The 16,145-nt window shown below is 40.9% G+C and overlaps 1 protein-coding gene across 5 annotated transcripts in view; it reads left to right on the forward strand.

Moving 5' to 3' along the window:
- DPP6 (dipeptidyl peptidase like 6) overlaps positions 1-16,145 on the forward strand; it is a 998,429-nt gene that overhangs the window by 548,397 nt on the left and 433,887 nt on the right. For all 5 annotated transcript variants that reach the window (XM_034965319.2, XM_034965317.3, XM_034965320.2 and 2 more), the window contains exon 2: positions 3,870-3,984. In XM_034965319.2, the coding sequence (XP_034821210.1) occupies positions 3,870-3,984 (115 nt within the window). The remainder of the gene's footprint in view (positions 1-3,869; positions 3,985-16,145) is intronic.

Genomic DNA, 16,145 nt, shown 5'->3' on the forward strand with positions numbered 1-16,145 from the left:
CCATTGTCCTGCTTTTCTCTTCTCTTAGTGAGCTGATCTGCTTATTATTTGTCCCTTCCCCCATTCCTGCACTAGATTACAAGAAAAAAAATGAAAAAAAAAAGAAAGCCATTCAACTTCTGTTGATAACAGTGTCAGTATCTGTTCTATTCATTCTTGTATTCAAGGTTCTCAAAACCTAACCTGGCATAGTAAGCCCTAGATAAACATGTGTTGGACGGATGGATGTGGATTGACAGATATATGGATGGATGGATGGATGGATGAGTGAATGGATGGACGGATGTGGATGAACAGATGGATGGATGGATGAGTGGATGGATGGGTGAATGGATGGATGGATACGTCGATGAATGTGGATGGATGAGTGGATGGATGGGTGAATGGATGGATGGATACGTCGATGAATGTGGATGGATGGATGGTTGTGGATCACTGGGTAGAAAACTTATTCTTCTTAGAGCAAATGGTTAATTGTGAACATGCTTTTCCATTTTAATGGACCTCCAAAGTATGCATGTGGTAACGGAATAGGGAATATGTTATAGCCTCACTTTCACCATGCTAGGCAAAAAATGTCTCATTCTACTGAGAAATGCACTACTGACACTCAGTGTGCTGGGGGATAACCTAGTGACTTCTCTTGACTTTCATGGAAAGCAGAGTCAATCCTACTTGAATTTTCAACAGTTCAACTCCTGCAAGTTAGGAGGAAGTCTGAATGTGGGGAGCCAAATTAGATGTTCAAAGAAGCACATATTAGCTTGCATTCTAACTTGAAAACTGCATCTATGCTGTGGTTGTACCCATTTAAAAATTAAATGTGCATATAGACCAGAAATAGAAAACAATATGAAAAAGGCTTGGCCAGGCGCGGTGGCTCACGCCTGTAATCCCAGCACTTTGGGAGGCCGAGGCGGGCAGATCACAAGGTCAGGAGATTGAGACCATTCTGGCTAACACGGTGAAACCCTGTCTCTACTAAATAGACCAAAAAAAAAAAAAAAAATTAGCCAGGTGTGATTGTGGGCGCCTGTGGTCCCAGCTACTCTGGAGGCTGAGGCAGGAGAATGGCGTGAACCCGGGAGGCAGAGCTTGCAGTGAGCCGAGATCGCATCACTGCACTCCAGCCTGGGCTGGAAAAAAATAAAAATAATTAAAAATGAAATAGAAACAATACTCAAAAGATATCAATTATTTGAGCTAATGAAGATAACATTAATTTTATCATTCTGGTTCATGAGTAAGATTTGGTCTTGATGTTCTGTTTTTAATGGTTTCCTTGGAATTTCATCTTAACAGCGTTTGAGGAATGTCAACCGGGCTGTGAGAAATTGCGTGCACTAGGTTGCTTGTATGAATAGTACCACTGAAAGATTCCTGCTAGTCACAGACTTGATGAAAAGGGCTTATTTTCTTTCTGAATTCAGGTGAAATGAAAAGCTGCTGAATTAGCAAGATCTAATTACTTATCCTTGGCCCTGGCCAGTGATTTTCTCCCAAAGAAAATACTACCTAATAGGAAATGAGATTGAATCAGTGTAACTTTCTGTAGCTGTTTTGTTGCTCACGGATAGTCTTACTTTTTAAGTTCTAAAAAGCTACTATCTGTAGATGAATTAAGTTATAGATGGCAAATATGAAGACTTGTCGAAATTCTAAACCACTGTAGAACTCTTTCCTACTAAGCCTCTAATGGCCCCATGAATTTTTCTTAATTTAATAACAAATATAGCCAATATTAAATATTTTGGATGATATTGAATATTGTCTATTTTAGTTTGTAGCAATTTGACACATTCTAAAGAACTTTTAATCTTTGATGAAAATATATTTATATATTGCATTGTCTACTTTTTAAGGCCGTCTTCATTCTACCTCATTTTGGCTTGGTTACTGAGTTGCAGTTATATGCACTATAAGAGTGTATTCTCCAGACTATACATGGACAGAAGTGATCCCTTTGCAGTGTGACCATCTGTCCTTATTTGCTCCTGTATAATTAATAATAATCCATGTGTAACTATTATATTTATTACTTATTATTAAGCATTCATATTATCCTTTTTGTCTCTCAAAGAATCACAGTTTCAGCTAAAAGTTACATGATTCCTCTAATTTGCACGGAACTGAAAACTTGGTCTCAGCAGCCAGTACGCATGATGAATTTCCTAGACTTATGTAGTCTTTAGCACCCTTTAGCAGTGTCTCCAGAGTCCCTCTCTCACCTGCCACTCTTGCTGCAGTGCAAGAGGGTTCTCTGGAAGGGACTGAAACCTAGAATAAGGATAGGTGAGTTGCCCAGTGAAGAGAGACCAGGAAAATCTTGAAACCTTGATGGAGGAGCTATGGAAAAAGGAAAAGCCTGAAGGCAATGCGATGGGCCGAAGTTGGTGAAAATTGGCACATAGCATGTGAAGAAAAGCCTGAAGGCAATGCGATGGGCCGAAGTTGGTGAAAATTGGCACATAGCATGTGAAGAAAAGCCTGAAGGCAATGCGATGGGCCGAAGTTGGTGAAAATTGGCACATAGCATGTGAAGAAAAGCCTGAAGGCAATGCGATGGGCCGAAGTTGGTGAAAATTGGCACATAGCATGTGAAGAAAAGCCTGAAGGCAATGCGATGGGCAGAAGTTGGTGAAAATTGGCACATAGCATGTGAAGAAAAGCCTGAAGGCAATGCGATGGGCAGAAGTTGGTGAAAATTGGCACATAGCATGTGAAGAAAAGCCTGAAGGCAATGCGATGGGCCGAAGTTGGTGAAAATTGGCACATAGCATGTGAAGAAAAGCCTGAAGGCAATGCGATGGGCAGAAGTTGGTGAAAATTGGCACATAGCATGTGAAGAAAAGCCTGAAGGCAATGCGATGGGCAGAAGTTGGTGAAAATTGGCACATAGCATGTGAAGAAAAGCCTGAAGGCAATGCGATGGGCCGAAGTTGGTGAAAATTGGCACATAGCATGTGAAGAAAAGCCTGAAGGCAATGCGATGGGCCGAAGTTGGTGAAAATTGGCACATAGCATGTGAAGAAAAGCCTGAAGGCAATGCGATGGGCAGAAGTTGGTGAAAATTGGCACATAGCATGTGAAGAAAAGCCTGAAGGCAATGCGATGGGCAGAAGTTGGTGAAAATTGACACATAGCATGTGAAGAAAAGCCTGAAGGCAATGCGATGGGCCGAAGTTGGTGAAAATTGGCACATAGCATGTGAAGAAAAGCCTGAAGGCAATGCGATGGGCAGAAGTTGGTGAAAATTGGCACATAGCATGTGAAGAAAAGCCTGAAGGCAATGCGATGGGCCGAAGTTGGTGAAAATTGGCACATAGCATGTGAAGAAAAGCCTGAAGGCAATGCGATGGGCCGAAGTTGGTGAAAATTGGCACATAGCATGTGCTAAATAAATATTTAAATTTGGTACCCTGAAACAGAAGTTGATCACATGGATGTAAAAAAAAAGGGAATGATGACAGAGGACTTGGAGCTGAAAAGTTTAATCCTAGTTGGCTTGGATTCAATGAGGGTAAGGAATTTAGCTGTGAAGAAGGAAAGCTCCAAGATGACCCTATACTGCAGAGTCTGGTTTATTGGGAGGAGGAGCATTAGGTTTGCACAAAAGCTGCAAACATAATAATATCAGATTCTTTCTTGAGGTAACATTTGGCCATAGTACAGGAAAATGACAGCCAAAGGCTTTGGGCCACTGAAGGCAGAAGGGTACAGAAGGGAACTAATAGTAGCTTCAAGAATGGGAAGATGCCTCTTTCACTGTTTTGTATCTTGGTTCTTGATTTAAATGAAATATGTCTATTTGGCTTATTTTATTCCCTTATTTCACTCACTGGGGTTTTCTTTGTTGTTGCTGTTTTTAGGAGCTGGTGGGGAGTAACCCTCCACAGAGGAATTGGAAAGGAATAGCGATTGCACTGCTTGTCATTCTGGTCATCTGCTCCTTGATCGTCACCTCGGTCATACTTCTGACACCAGGTACTGTATTCGTTCTTGGAAAAGCAAGTCGCTGTCAGAGAGAAAGAGCATAATTTTACCTTGCAATTTTTTTCTAAGTAACTACCTATTACATAATTTACTTTTCCCAAGTTCTAATTCTCACTATGCCATATGATATAATATGGTTTCAATTTTAAAAACTCATTTTATATGTTTTGGATTTGTTCACAAAGTTGTTTACTACGTGGAAATGCTTGGCATATATTAAAATTACTTATACAATCACTTATTCATGCTTGACCAACTTAAAGACAGTGGCATAAATATAATGATTTTATATATTTCATAGAATTCCTGGACATTATATCAAGGGTGAATTAAGAAAATTATTAAAACAACATATGTTGAGTGTGAACTAAGGAGAAGGTGCGAAATAGGTACTACTGAATATTACATAAAGTATAAACCAGTGTCATAAATCTCTCAGGAAAGAAAAGACACTAAAATCCACAGAAGAAACCTACAACAAATACAGATATGTACATGCACTATTGAGTAGGCCAAAGAGAAGTGCTATTGGAGTTGAGAGGAGAAAGAGAAATCTTTCAAAAGAAAGTTCATGGAGAAGGTAGTACATAAAGTGGGCTTAATGGAGTAATGGTAGGAATTTAGTAGCCAGAGAGTGGTAGGATTAGGGAGAGAAGAAAGCCTTTGCCTATAAAATAATAATATAGGGCTGGACATGGTGGCTCATGCCTGTAATCCCAGTACTTTGGGGGGCTGAGGCGGGTAGATCGCCTGACATCAGGAGTTCGAGACCATCCTGGCCAACAGGGTGAAACCTCGTCTCTACTAAAAATACAAAAATTAGCCAGGCGTGGTGGCAAGTGCCTGTAATCCCAGCTACTCAGGAGGCTGAGGCAGGAGAATCGCTTGAACCTGGGAGGCAGAGGTTGCGGTGAGCCAAGATTGCGCCATTGCACTCCAGCCTGGGCAACAGAGCAAGACTCCAACTAAAAAATAATAATGATAATATAAGAGTTATCATAGAAAAACATTGTGGCCATAGATAAAACAGTATGTAACTGTTTTATCCATTCTCATGATCATAGTAGATGCCTATTTGTGCGGGCAAAAAAGTTTTAATTCTCAGTAAATACATACACAAGCATTAGACCTTAAGATGAAAAAAAGTAGATATTATAATATAAAACCTTTTTCCACAGGTACAACAAATGTGGGCAAATTATAATCCAGGCTTAAACTATTACCCCAAAACCTAAATGAGAAAAGGACGATCTGTATCCTGATACCAAACTAGATAAAGATATCACAAGGAAACAATAGACCAATACCCCTTATGAAAATAGATATAAAACTCTTCAACAAAATAGTAGCAAACTGAATCTAACTACATGTAGAAAGATTATACACCATGACCAAATAGGATATATTCCAGGAAAAACAAATTGGCTTGTATGAAAATCAATCAATGTATTATACCTACATGAATAGAATAAAGGGCAAAAAGCACATGATCATCTGAACAGACACGGAATAAGCATGTGACAAAAATCCAAAAACCATTTCCTGACAAAAGACTCAACAAGCTAGGAACAGGAAGAAACATCTTCAACTTGACAAGTATCTGTGAAAAACCCAATAGCTAACATCATACTGAAGAGCAGAAGACTGAAATCAGTCCGCCTAAGACCAGGAGATGGTAGACAAGGATGTTCATTCCCAGCATGGCTATTTAACATTATATTGGAGGGTCTAACCAGGGCTATTAGGTAGGAAAAACAAAAACAAAAACAAGGACAACCAGATAGGAAAGAAAGAAGTAAACCTGTCTCTATTCATAGAAGACATAATGTTGTATAGAGAAAATCTTAAGGAATCCACAAAAAAACCTATTATAATAATAAATGAGTTCAGCAGGAAGGAAGATTTCAGACCAAAATGCAAAAATCGTTTGTATTTTTAGCCACTAGCTATGAACAATCCCAAAATAAAATTAAGAAAATGATTCCACTTAAAATAGTTTCAAACGGAATAAGATACTTAAGAATAAATTTAACAAAATAAAGAAGTATAAGACTTGTGTACTAAAACTACAAAACAAAATGGAAAGAAATTAAGACCTAAGTAAATGGAAGTATATCTTATATGAATTGATTGAAAGACTTCATATCATTAACATGACAACACTCCCTAAATTGATGTGCAGATTCAACCAAATCTCTATCAAAATCCCTCTTTCTTTCTTAAAGAAACTACAAGTTGATTCTGAAATTCATATGAAAATGCAAAGGACTCATAATAGTCAAAACAATCTCAAAAAAGAACAATTCAAAGACTTACGCATCCTGATTTTAAAACTTACTGTAAAGCTACAGAAATCAAAACAATATGGTACTAGGATAGGTATAGACATAGAGATCAATGGAATAGCATTGAGAGTTCAAAAATAAACCCATACATCTATAGTCAATTATTTTTTGACAAGGGAGTCAAGACCATTCAATGAGGAAAGAATAGTCTTTCCACCAAATTGTGGTGGTACAACTAGATATTCACCTGCAAAAGAGTGCAGTTGGACCCCCAACTCATGCCATATACAAAGATGAACTCAATGTGGACCAAAGACCCAAATATAAGAGCTAAAGCCATAAAACTTTTAGAAGAAAACATAGGGATAAATCTTTCTGACTTTGAATTAGGCAATGGTTTCTTACATGTGACAACAAAAGTGTAAGCAATCAAATAAAAAATAAATTGGACTTCATCAAACTTAAAACATTTTGTGTATCAAAAACACTATCAAGAAAGTGAAAAGACAACCCACCGAATGGGAGAAAATATTTGCAAATCAGGTATCTAGTAAAGGTCTAGTATCTAGAATATATCAACAACTCTTGCTTCTCAAAACAAACAAAAAAACAAATAATTCAATTTAAAAATAGGCAAAGGATTTAAAGAGACATTTCTCCAAAGGAAGACAAATGGCCAAAAAGCATGTGAAAAGATGCTCAACATCATTCAGCCTCAGGGTGAATGAAAATCAAATCACAATGAAATACCACTTCACATCCACTAGGATGATTATAAGAACCAAACACAAACAAAAAATGGAAAATAATAAGTATTCCCAGGATATAGAGAAATGGGAACCTTCTTACATTACTAGTAGAAAGATAAATTGTGTGGCCTCTGTGGAAAATAGTTCAGTAGTTCTCCTAAAAGTTAAACACAGAGTTACCATATTACCTAGTAATTCTACTCCTAGGTATAGACTCAGGAAAACTGGAAACATATGTTCGTATAGAAACTAGTACATGAGGTTCATAACAGCATTAATGATAATAGCCAAAAAAGTGAAAACAACCCAAATATCTATTTCCCAGAGAATGGATAAATAAATGTGATGTGGCAGGGCGCAGTGGCTCACACCCATAATCCCAGTACTTTGGGAGGCCAAGACGGGTGGATCATGAGGTCAGGAAGTCAAGACCATACTGGCTAACACATTGAAACCCCATCTCTACTAAAAATAAAAAAAACTAGCCAGGAGTGGTAACACATGCCTGTAGTCCCAGCTACTTGGGAGGCTGAGGCAGGAGAATCACTTGAACGTGGGATGGTGGAGGTTGCAGTGAGTTCAGATCGTGCCATTGCATTCCAGCCTGGGTGACAGAGCTAGACTCCATCTCTAAATAAATAAATAAATAAATAAATAAATAAATAAATAAATGTGATGTAACCATACAATGGAATACTCCTCCACTGTAAAAAGGAATGAAGAACTGATCCATGCTGTAACATGAATTAACCCTGGAAACTTCACACTAAGTGAAGGAAGCCTGGCATAAAAGGCCACATATTGTATGATTTCAGAATAGGCAGATCCCTAGAGATAGGAAATAGATTTGTGGCTGCCGTAAGGTAGAGGTAGGGAGAAAATGAAATGATTGCTAATAGGTATGAAATTTCTTTGAAGGGGGATGAAGAAATTATTCTGGAATTTGATAGTGGTGATACATGTATGACTCTGTTAATATTATATATTTTAAAAACACTGAATTGTATACATTAAAAAGATGAACTTTATGATATGTGAATTTCATCTTTATTAAGCTATGAGTTTGATAAAAAGATGGGAAAGCTGTTGAGGGAGAAAAGGGTAACCTGGCCACAAAAGTGCCAAACATACTAAATTGCCTTAAAAACTTGTCTAACTCCAAAGAGGCTTCAGGAGCAGTTCCGGGAGAGAGAGCGTTGCAGTCTCCTGCGTGACCGAGCTTCATGAATGGAGCACAGTTGCCTGGAACATTCAGGCTGAGGATTCAATCCAGTGCTTCAGTGCCCAGGAAACAGATCCCTGCACCTGTTGAAATCAGATGACCAGGGTTTAGAGGGGCTGGGGGAGGAACTGCAAAGCCAAGCCTTGTTTTGTTTTATGGTGGTGGTGCTGATGATCTCACACAGCTGGGGACTTTAACCACTACGTATTTCTAACGAATATAGAGGAAGTCAAGTTTTCCTCAGGGTCTGTGGAGCATGTGTTTCTGCCTCTACTTTTCTTTGAGCAGAATTGTGCTTTGTGTAAGAACATGATTACTGCAGATTCGATCTTGTGGTTGTCTGGCACTCCCTTTGGGACTTGAAAGCAGTGGTGTCTAGGGGTTTGCGGTTACTCCCACCTTCCAAGGTGCATGTGAACTTTCATGTCACCCCGGTCCAAGGGCTGTCACGAGTGTCACTCAAGAGTGGAATAAGGCCAGTGTGGTGGCTCATGCCTGTAATCCCAGCACTTTAGGAGGGCGAGGTGGGCAGATCACGAGGTCAGGAGATTGAGACCAGCCTGGCCAACATAGTGAAACCCCATCTCTACTAAAAATACAAAAATTAGCTGGGCTTGGTGGCAGGTGCCTGTAATCTCAGCTACTCAGGAGGCTGAGCAGGAGAATGGCTTGAACCCAGGAGGCAGAGGTTGCAGTGAGCCGAGATCGCGCCACTGCACTCCAGCCTGGCAACAGAGCAAGAGCCTGTCTCACCAAAAAAAAAAAAAAAAAAAAGGTGGAATTAAATGGCTGCCCGGAGCTTCTTACACCGAAATGTCCACAGCAGCAAAGCGGGTTGAGAACCGGGTCCTGGGACCCTGTCCTCCAAGCTCAACTCCAGGCCTGGCAAGCAGTAGCCCTGCGTCTTCTCCATGCACAGGGAGTGGCGGCAGGCCTCCTCCCTCCAGCACAGCAGCTGACCCTGCCAGCATCTACATTCAGTTCTTTTGCAGCCAAGGCAACCACAGCAGCCTCCCCTCTGCAGTAAACAGAGGATGCAGTTGCTGGGAACTCTTCTCCCTCCATGCTGACGGGCAGTTGTCAGGGGCAACTGCTCCTGGAGAAGCTCTAGTGAATGGCTGAATTCCAGAGAAGGCTTTGGAGGGGACTTTGCTTTTCTTGTTCCATCACAATACACATGCAGCTGAGCCTTGCTTCACCTTTTGGTTCTGCTGGGCTTTCATGGGTGCTGTTTGTTTCTCTGGGCTGTGCTGCCCTGGGACAGGGTGTCCAAGGTTTAGGCCTCTCCCACAGGGCTGCACAGCAAATGTTGCACCGCTGCTCCCGCACCGAGGCCTGACTGCATCCACTCTCCTGCAGTACAGCAATGGCTTGTGTTTTGGCATAAAATTCCATCAGGCAGAGGAGGTATCAAATCATTCAACCTGCCACTAGCTCCAGAGCAGTGTCAAATTCACTAATGTACAGAGCAGTGTCACCTCGACAGAGAATGCCTGCCAACAGAGCCAGCATGAGTGATCCCGGCTAGGAGCTGAGAACTCCATGCTAAGTGCCAGACAGAATGTGGAAAGAGAAGATGCTAGTACTTCCCATGAAGCTTAGAGTCCACGTAAAGACAATGCATGTGCAAGGAGAATTCCACAGTAGTGTTATCATTAAGCAAAGATAAAAGTCAAAGGCAGGGTGTGGTGGAGGCCTGTTGAGTTGTGTAGATAGTGGAAATGCTGACCTAGAGGGCTGAGATCCTCGCCAAGGCAGGAGTGGCTTCCACCGGTGAAAGTGAAAGATGAAAGCCAGTCTTCAACAGTGGAGAATCCAAGTCGTAACCGTGACACTTCGGATATGTTTGCACACAGTGTTGAGTGCGTTCCTACCCAACATTGCTTCCATTTTGGTAGATTTAGTTAGAAATTGTAATATGTGCTTTTTTTAAAAAATAGTATTTTTCAAGTACTACCAGTCTTGTATTCTGGTTTATTGAAACTCAGAGTACAGTACCTGCCTTCTACTGAATTAGAAAATCCATTCTGAACTCACTTGATTCAGTCGTTTTGTGAAAGTGGTTCCTGGTACCCAGGGGCCCCTTGCCCACCCCCGTGGGAAGAATCTCATGCGCATGGTGGAGTGCCCTCCTGATGACGCAGACCTGGAAGGGCCTCATGGTAATCACTCTGAACAACAAGGCATCTTGTCCTGGAGTACAGTCTAATTATCACCAGTTATGCACAATTTATGTTTTAGAAATCAAATTAAAAGTGTTCAAGGCGATCTTAGTTCCAAAGGGATTTACCAAATGAGAATATGTCCCTTTCAGTGTTGTCATTCATATCTCCCTTGCTGGTCCATGCTCTTTTCTAAATTTCTTCTCTTCGGAATAATAGGCTCAACGTTACATTTTTTATTTTCAATATTAAATATGTATCTGTCTACAATAGGCCATGCACAGCGTATGCCTTTTGTTAGCAGCTACAGTTCCCGCATTCTGATGGAAACACTGTGACCTTCTCCGGTGCCACAATCGCTGATGTGGGAGTCGGAAACTCCAGCAGGATCGGATTTGCATGAAAACATCCCTGACAATTGGCTTTTATGGAATCTCACATTAGAGCAGGTGGACAGTGGTTTATGCCGGAAACACTAGAACTCTTCTAGGTGGTACATCAGTGAGAAGCCTTGAATAATTCAAAGTCATAGTGAATGGAGGTTCTGGGTTAAGGCCAAGCACAGGTTATCAGAACACAAGACTCGTCAGTCTTTGGGATAGAAACGTAACATAGAGATTACTTTTATGGAATTAAAATGTCATCACTGTTTAATGTCTGTGACCGCATTGCCAACCCTCACCTTATCTTTTTAAAATTCTTGGACAAATAATTTCAAAACATTTTATTGAAGAAGGATATACATATAGGATATATATTATATATTTAACATAAATATTATATAGAGATTAAATATATAAATATAAACACATGTGAGTAAGCTATTGTTGAATTTTGATGAATTTTAAAACCAAACGTGATTCTGTAATCAGCATCCAGGCCAAAAAAGCAGAATGCAGCCAGCATCCCGAAAGCCCCCCAGGCCCTTCCTATCATTAATCCCCTCAAGGGCAACCTCATTTCTGACATCACAGAGTAGTATTATGAGTTTTTATATTCTTTGCATTTATGGCATAAATGTAATCATCTGGTATGTCTACTTTTATGCCTGCTTTTGTTCTATGTGTTTGTGAGATTCATAGTTGTATTTTAGATTGTACTGCTACCCAATTTTTAACCTATATTGGATTATCTTATCATAAAGTCCCACATAATCTCAATGAAAATTGCAAAATAGCTTAACAATCATTTAATAGCTTTTCTGTATATCATAAAAAGTAATGCATACCTCCTAAATTTTTTTGTCTTGTAGAAATAGATGGCTTGCTCCATATCTTTTGGGCATTTTCTCTCTGTTAGGGCTCCTATATTAAATTCATTCCACAAATTCAATCTTGTTATATTCCATCTACTACCACTGACCATGGCCCAACCCATTTCATCATGGGAAGCACAGGTGGCTTGAGTACGGGTTCTGGTATTGTTCATTTGCCCTGGGGCATCTGCTCTGTGAGTCCTGGGCTCCTCTGTGCCTGCTCACACCCATCTGCAGCGGACTGACTGGATTGGGGATGGTGTCTACTCTGATTATGAAACACAGAGTTGTTTCGGCTGCTGCTGATGCTACCACTGTTAATGTTTCTGCCCAAAGTTAACTTGTTAATACTAATCGAGACTGGGTGCTATAAATAGAGGCTGCAGATGATATTCATTATGATGGTCCAAAATATGGGAGAGGCCATTGAGAACAGGATACATTCCTGGAAGGCTTCGTGGAGAATGAGCAATTAGGGACTTTAAAAGATAGATCCAGTAGAGATGGAAGAAAACTGAGAGGGAAAGCCATGAGCACTCGGGGGACAGAGGACAGTCTGGCCAGGAAGTTGTGGAGGGGCCAGGTGTGGTCAAGAGTTAAGGGAGAATGAAAGGGATGGTAGTCAATGGGGAGAGCCTGGAGCACACAGGGCCTGGATTTGAGATTGAACTCTAATTTCTCATACCGTTTACACCAATGTCATAACCAGTTTCAGAATCTGATGAAAACTGTAAGTCATCTTATTGTTGGAAGGAAAGAAAGGGCATTGTGTGCACATAAACATTTGGATATGTTGTATTAATATAATGTTTGCAAACCTAGTCCGTCCATCCCAGGGCCATCTCAGGGATCTGCTTGAGCATTTATCCAAGGTCCAGGTGTTAAAGTTTGTCAGCCAAAATATTTTTGTCTGTGAGTAACCGAACAGCTAACTAAAACTGTTCCAATTGCAGGTGTCCATATTGTTTCACAAGACAAGTTTAGACATAGCCAGTCCAAGGCAGATTCAGTGCTCGTGGATATTGTCAAAGTCCAGGTGGTCTCCATCTCTCTGCTGCCATCAGTATGTCGACAACATGGTTGTGACGGCTTCATGCTTCACTCGCCCACACGCACAGGAAGGGATGGACATATAGAACTTAGCTTGTGCATCTCACTTCCTCTGTCATGGAGGAAATAGTTTTCTGAGTAGTTCCTTTCAGTTCCCCGGAGCTGCGAGGAGACAGCTTATTTGCTGTAACCATATTGCATGGCTACCTTCACTGGAGGGGGTTGGCAAAGCCCGCCATTTGTAGGAGTCAGGCTCTGCTGAGTCAGAAGAAGGCAGAGAGGCACTGGCTCTTGGGGAAGCAGCCTTCAATGTCCACCACCACAAGCAAGACCCCTTGATTTGTGAAATCCTTGAGGAATGTGGTCTACATTCCTTGAACATGACCAGTGAATTTGAGTCATTCTTTAAATTGAAACAAATCTTCTCCCTCCAAAAGGAGGGAGTTCTGACAGATTCTCATAGAAGAAATAATTAGGTTACATTGCTACTAACCCTATAGTGAGTTGCAAACTTGCAAACTACTGAAAAGTGGGTCGCTGGGAGCATCTTAACAGTCTCTCTTTTGATTTCCCATCATTAATTCTAGAAGGACTACTAGGTGCATCTTGCTTATTTATGGAGTCCTTACACTAAAGAGCCATTTTTCTAAAGGATGGCAGTAGATGCTTATTATTCATGCTTGTGTTAAGACTATAAGCTAAGGCAAATGGGTCTACATATTTATCTATAAATGGACACTTTTCAAGTGTTGCTGCATTTTGCATCCTATTTTAAAGGCAACCATGAAAATGAGTAAATCTTATGCTGGGACCCTGGTTTCCTCTGGATTCTCTTGCCTGCTATAGATGAGTGCCTCCTGGTCAGCTTCAAATTAATTTTGGGGGCCTTAAGGGCCATATTTTTACAAGCAGCTGGCTCCTATATTAGTTGCTAGTTTAGTGAAGACTCTGGCAGTCCAGAACCAAAGGCAGCAATTCAGGAGTTTAAGCAGAGTTACCATACCATGTCAGGGTCAGGAACACACAAAGCTGTGATATAATAAAATTGGAGAACTGGAGAGCAATTCTGTAAAGTGAACTAAGCAGGTCGGGGAACTAGGAAGATGAAATTCCAGATTGAAATGGTTCCAACTTCTCTGAACTCTTCACCTTAAGCCCTGCTTGGACAACCATTGATCACTTCTGCAGAAACAGTATATCCATGCACTTTCTCAGATTGCTACTTCATAATCCTCAAATCCCAGATATTCTAAATTGACTCTGTGCATTTAAGTATGGTATTAAAATCACCAGAAGTTCAGTTAAGTGATAATTTGCAGGACCTCCTGTTTAATCAGTCTCTTTCTTGCTTTTCCCCTACTCAGATTCTTCATGTCTTTCTTTTTCATTCAGTAAATGTATGATCATTGCATCCTCAGAGGATGCCTTCTAAAGTGGTGGGTTGGTTGGAAATGGGAGAAAGGCCTTGAAGGGTGCAGTAGGCTAAAAAATGCGCCCCCTCCCACCAAAAAAAAAAGTCCAGGTTGTAATCCTTGGATCCTGTTGATGTTTTCTTTTATGGCCAAAAGGGGGCCTTTTGTGGCTACATTAAGCATCTGAAATGGAGGATCACCCTTAGTTATCCAGTGGAACCTCAATGTGATCACATGTATTCTTATAAGAAGGAAATAGAGGGAGATTTGACACAGACGAAAGAGGAAATGGCAATGTGACCACACAGGTGGAGATGGGAGGGATGTGGCCACAAGCCCAGGAATACCGGCAGCCCCCAGAGGCTGGAAGAGACAAAGAACAGAGGTGATATGGTTTGGCTGTATCCTCACCCAAATCTCATCTTGAATTGTAGCTCCCATAATTCCCATATGTCATGGGAGGGACCCAGTGGGAGGTAATTGAATCATGGGGGTGGGTTTTTTGTGCTATTCTCATGATAGTGAATAAGTCTCATGAGACCTGATGGTTTTATAAAAGGCATTTCCCCTGCACATGCTCTCTTGCCTGCTGCCATGTAAGATGTGCCTTTGCTCCTCCTTTGCCTTCCACCATGATTGTGAGGCCTCCCCAGCCATGTGGAACTGTGAGCTCATTAAACCTCTTTTTCTTTGTAAATTACCCAGTCTCAGGTATTTCTTCATAGCAGTATGAAAATGGACTAATACAAGATGCTTCCCCAGAACCTCCGAGAGCATGCAGCCCTGCTGACACTTGTATTTGGGCCCAGTGAAGCTGATTTTAGACTTCCAGACTCCAGAACTGGGAGAGCATACTCTTCTGTTGTTTGAAGCCATCAAGTTTGTGGTCATTTGTCACAGCAGCCACAGGAGGCTAAAATAAAGGGAGATAAATGGCGTTGCCACTTTTACAGTGGCCATGTCTTACAGGCAGGCAAAAGAATGCACTTGTGGAGAGATCAGAACTAGAATGCTTAGAAGCCATGTGCCAGCCCTTGGAAGACCGTGAACTGGACAACAACTGTGCCATGCACTGCCCTGTCTGCTCCTTCCTGCCATTCACAATGGGAGTCCATGCTGGGCTCCTAGCTCAGCTCTCTAGGGGACAACCCTGAGTTTCAAAAGGTGGTTCTTTACCATCTTCACCACAAAGAAAGGAAATGAAATTCATTCAAATTGAGATGTATTTTGATGTTTTTCAAAATTTGAGAGAAAGAGGAAGGAAGAGGAGAGGAAGAGGAATCTCCAGTATTGACTTAATTCTTCTTATTTTACATACATTCAATTAAACAGATTTAAGCTCCACTTACAGTCTATGTTATTAAATTTGTCGAGATGGGAGATTAAATGCAGATCAAAAAAAGAAGCCAATGAAATTCAGATTAAAAATATACATTGTATGTGACAGATAATGATAATTTCTGAGACTACGTAGCCCCTTACAATGTGTAAAGGTGTTTGCTACGTGTCACAAGTATTTTGGGTTTAGCATGCCTATTCTCGTAGGCATCGGGTGAAGAATTGTCCCACCCATTATTTCCCTATTGGGAGCACACTACACCTGTGTTTACACAGCAAGCCAGTCATTTGGGAAGGTTAAATTATTAATAGCTGACCTTGGTGTTGGTGCATCATGAAGACACATACCGATTCAGGGTCTCAATTCAGGTATGAGTATATGTTTATGATCAGAACATGATTTTATTAATTTTATTGCACAAGTAATATGTATAAATAGAAAAAAGTAAACAGTAGAAATATATTAAATTGGCTGGGCATGGTGGCTCATCCTGTAATCTCAGCACTTTGGGAGGCCAAGGCAGGCAGATCACCTGAGGTCAGGTGTTTGAGACCACCCTGGTCTCCGTATCTGCTAAAAATACAAAAATTAGACAGGCGTCATGGTGCGTGCCTGTAATCCCAGCTACTTGGGAGGCTGAGGCAGGAGAATTGCTTGAATCCGGGAGGCTGAGCCGAG

Source organism: Pan paniscus, chromosome 6 (genome assembly GCF_029289425.2).
Source record: "Pan paniscus chromosome 6, NHGRI_mPanPan1-v2.0_pri, whole genome shotgun sequence".
In the NCBI taxonomy this organism is placed as follows: domain Eukaryota; kingdom Metazoa; phylum Chordata; class Mammalia; order Primates; family Hominidae; genus Pan; species Pan paniscus.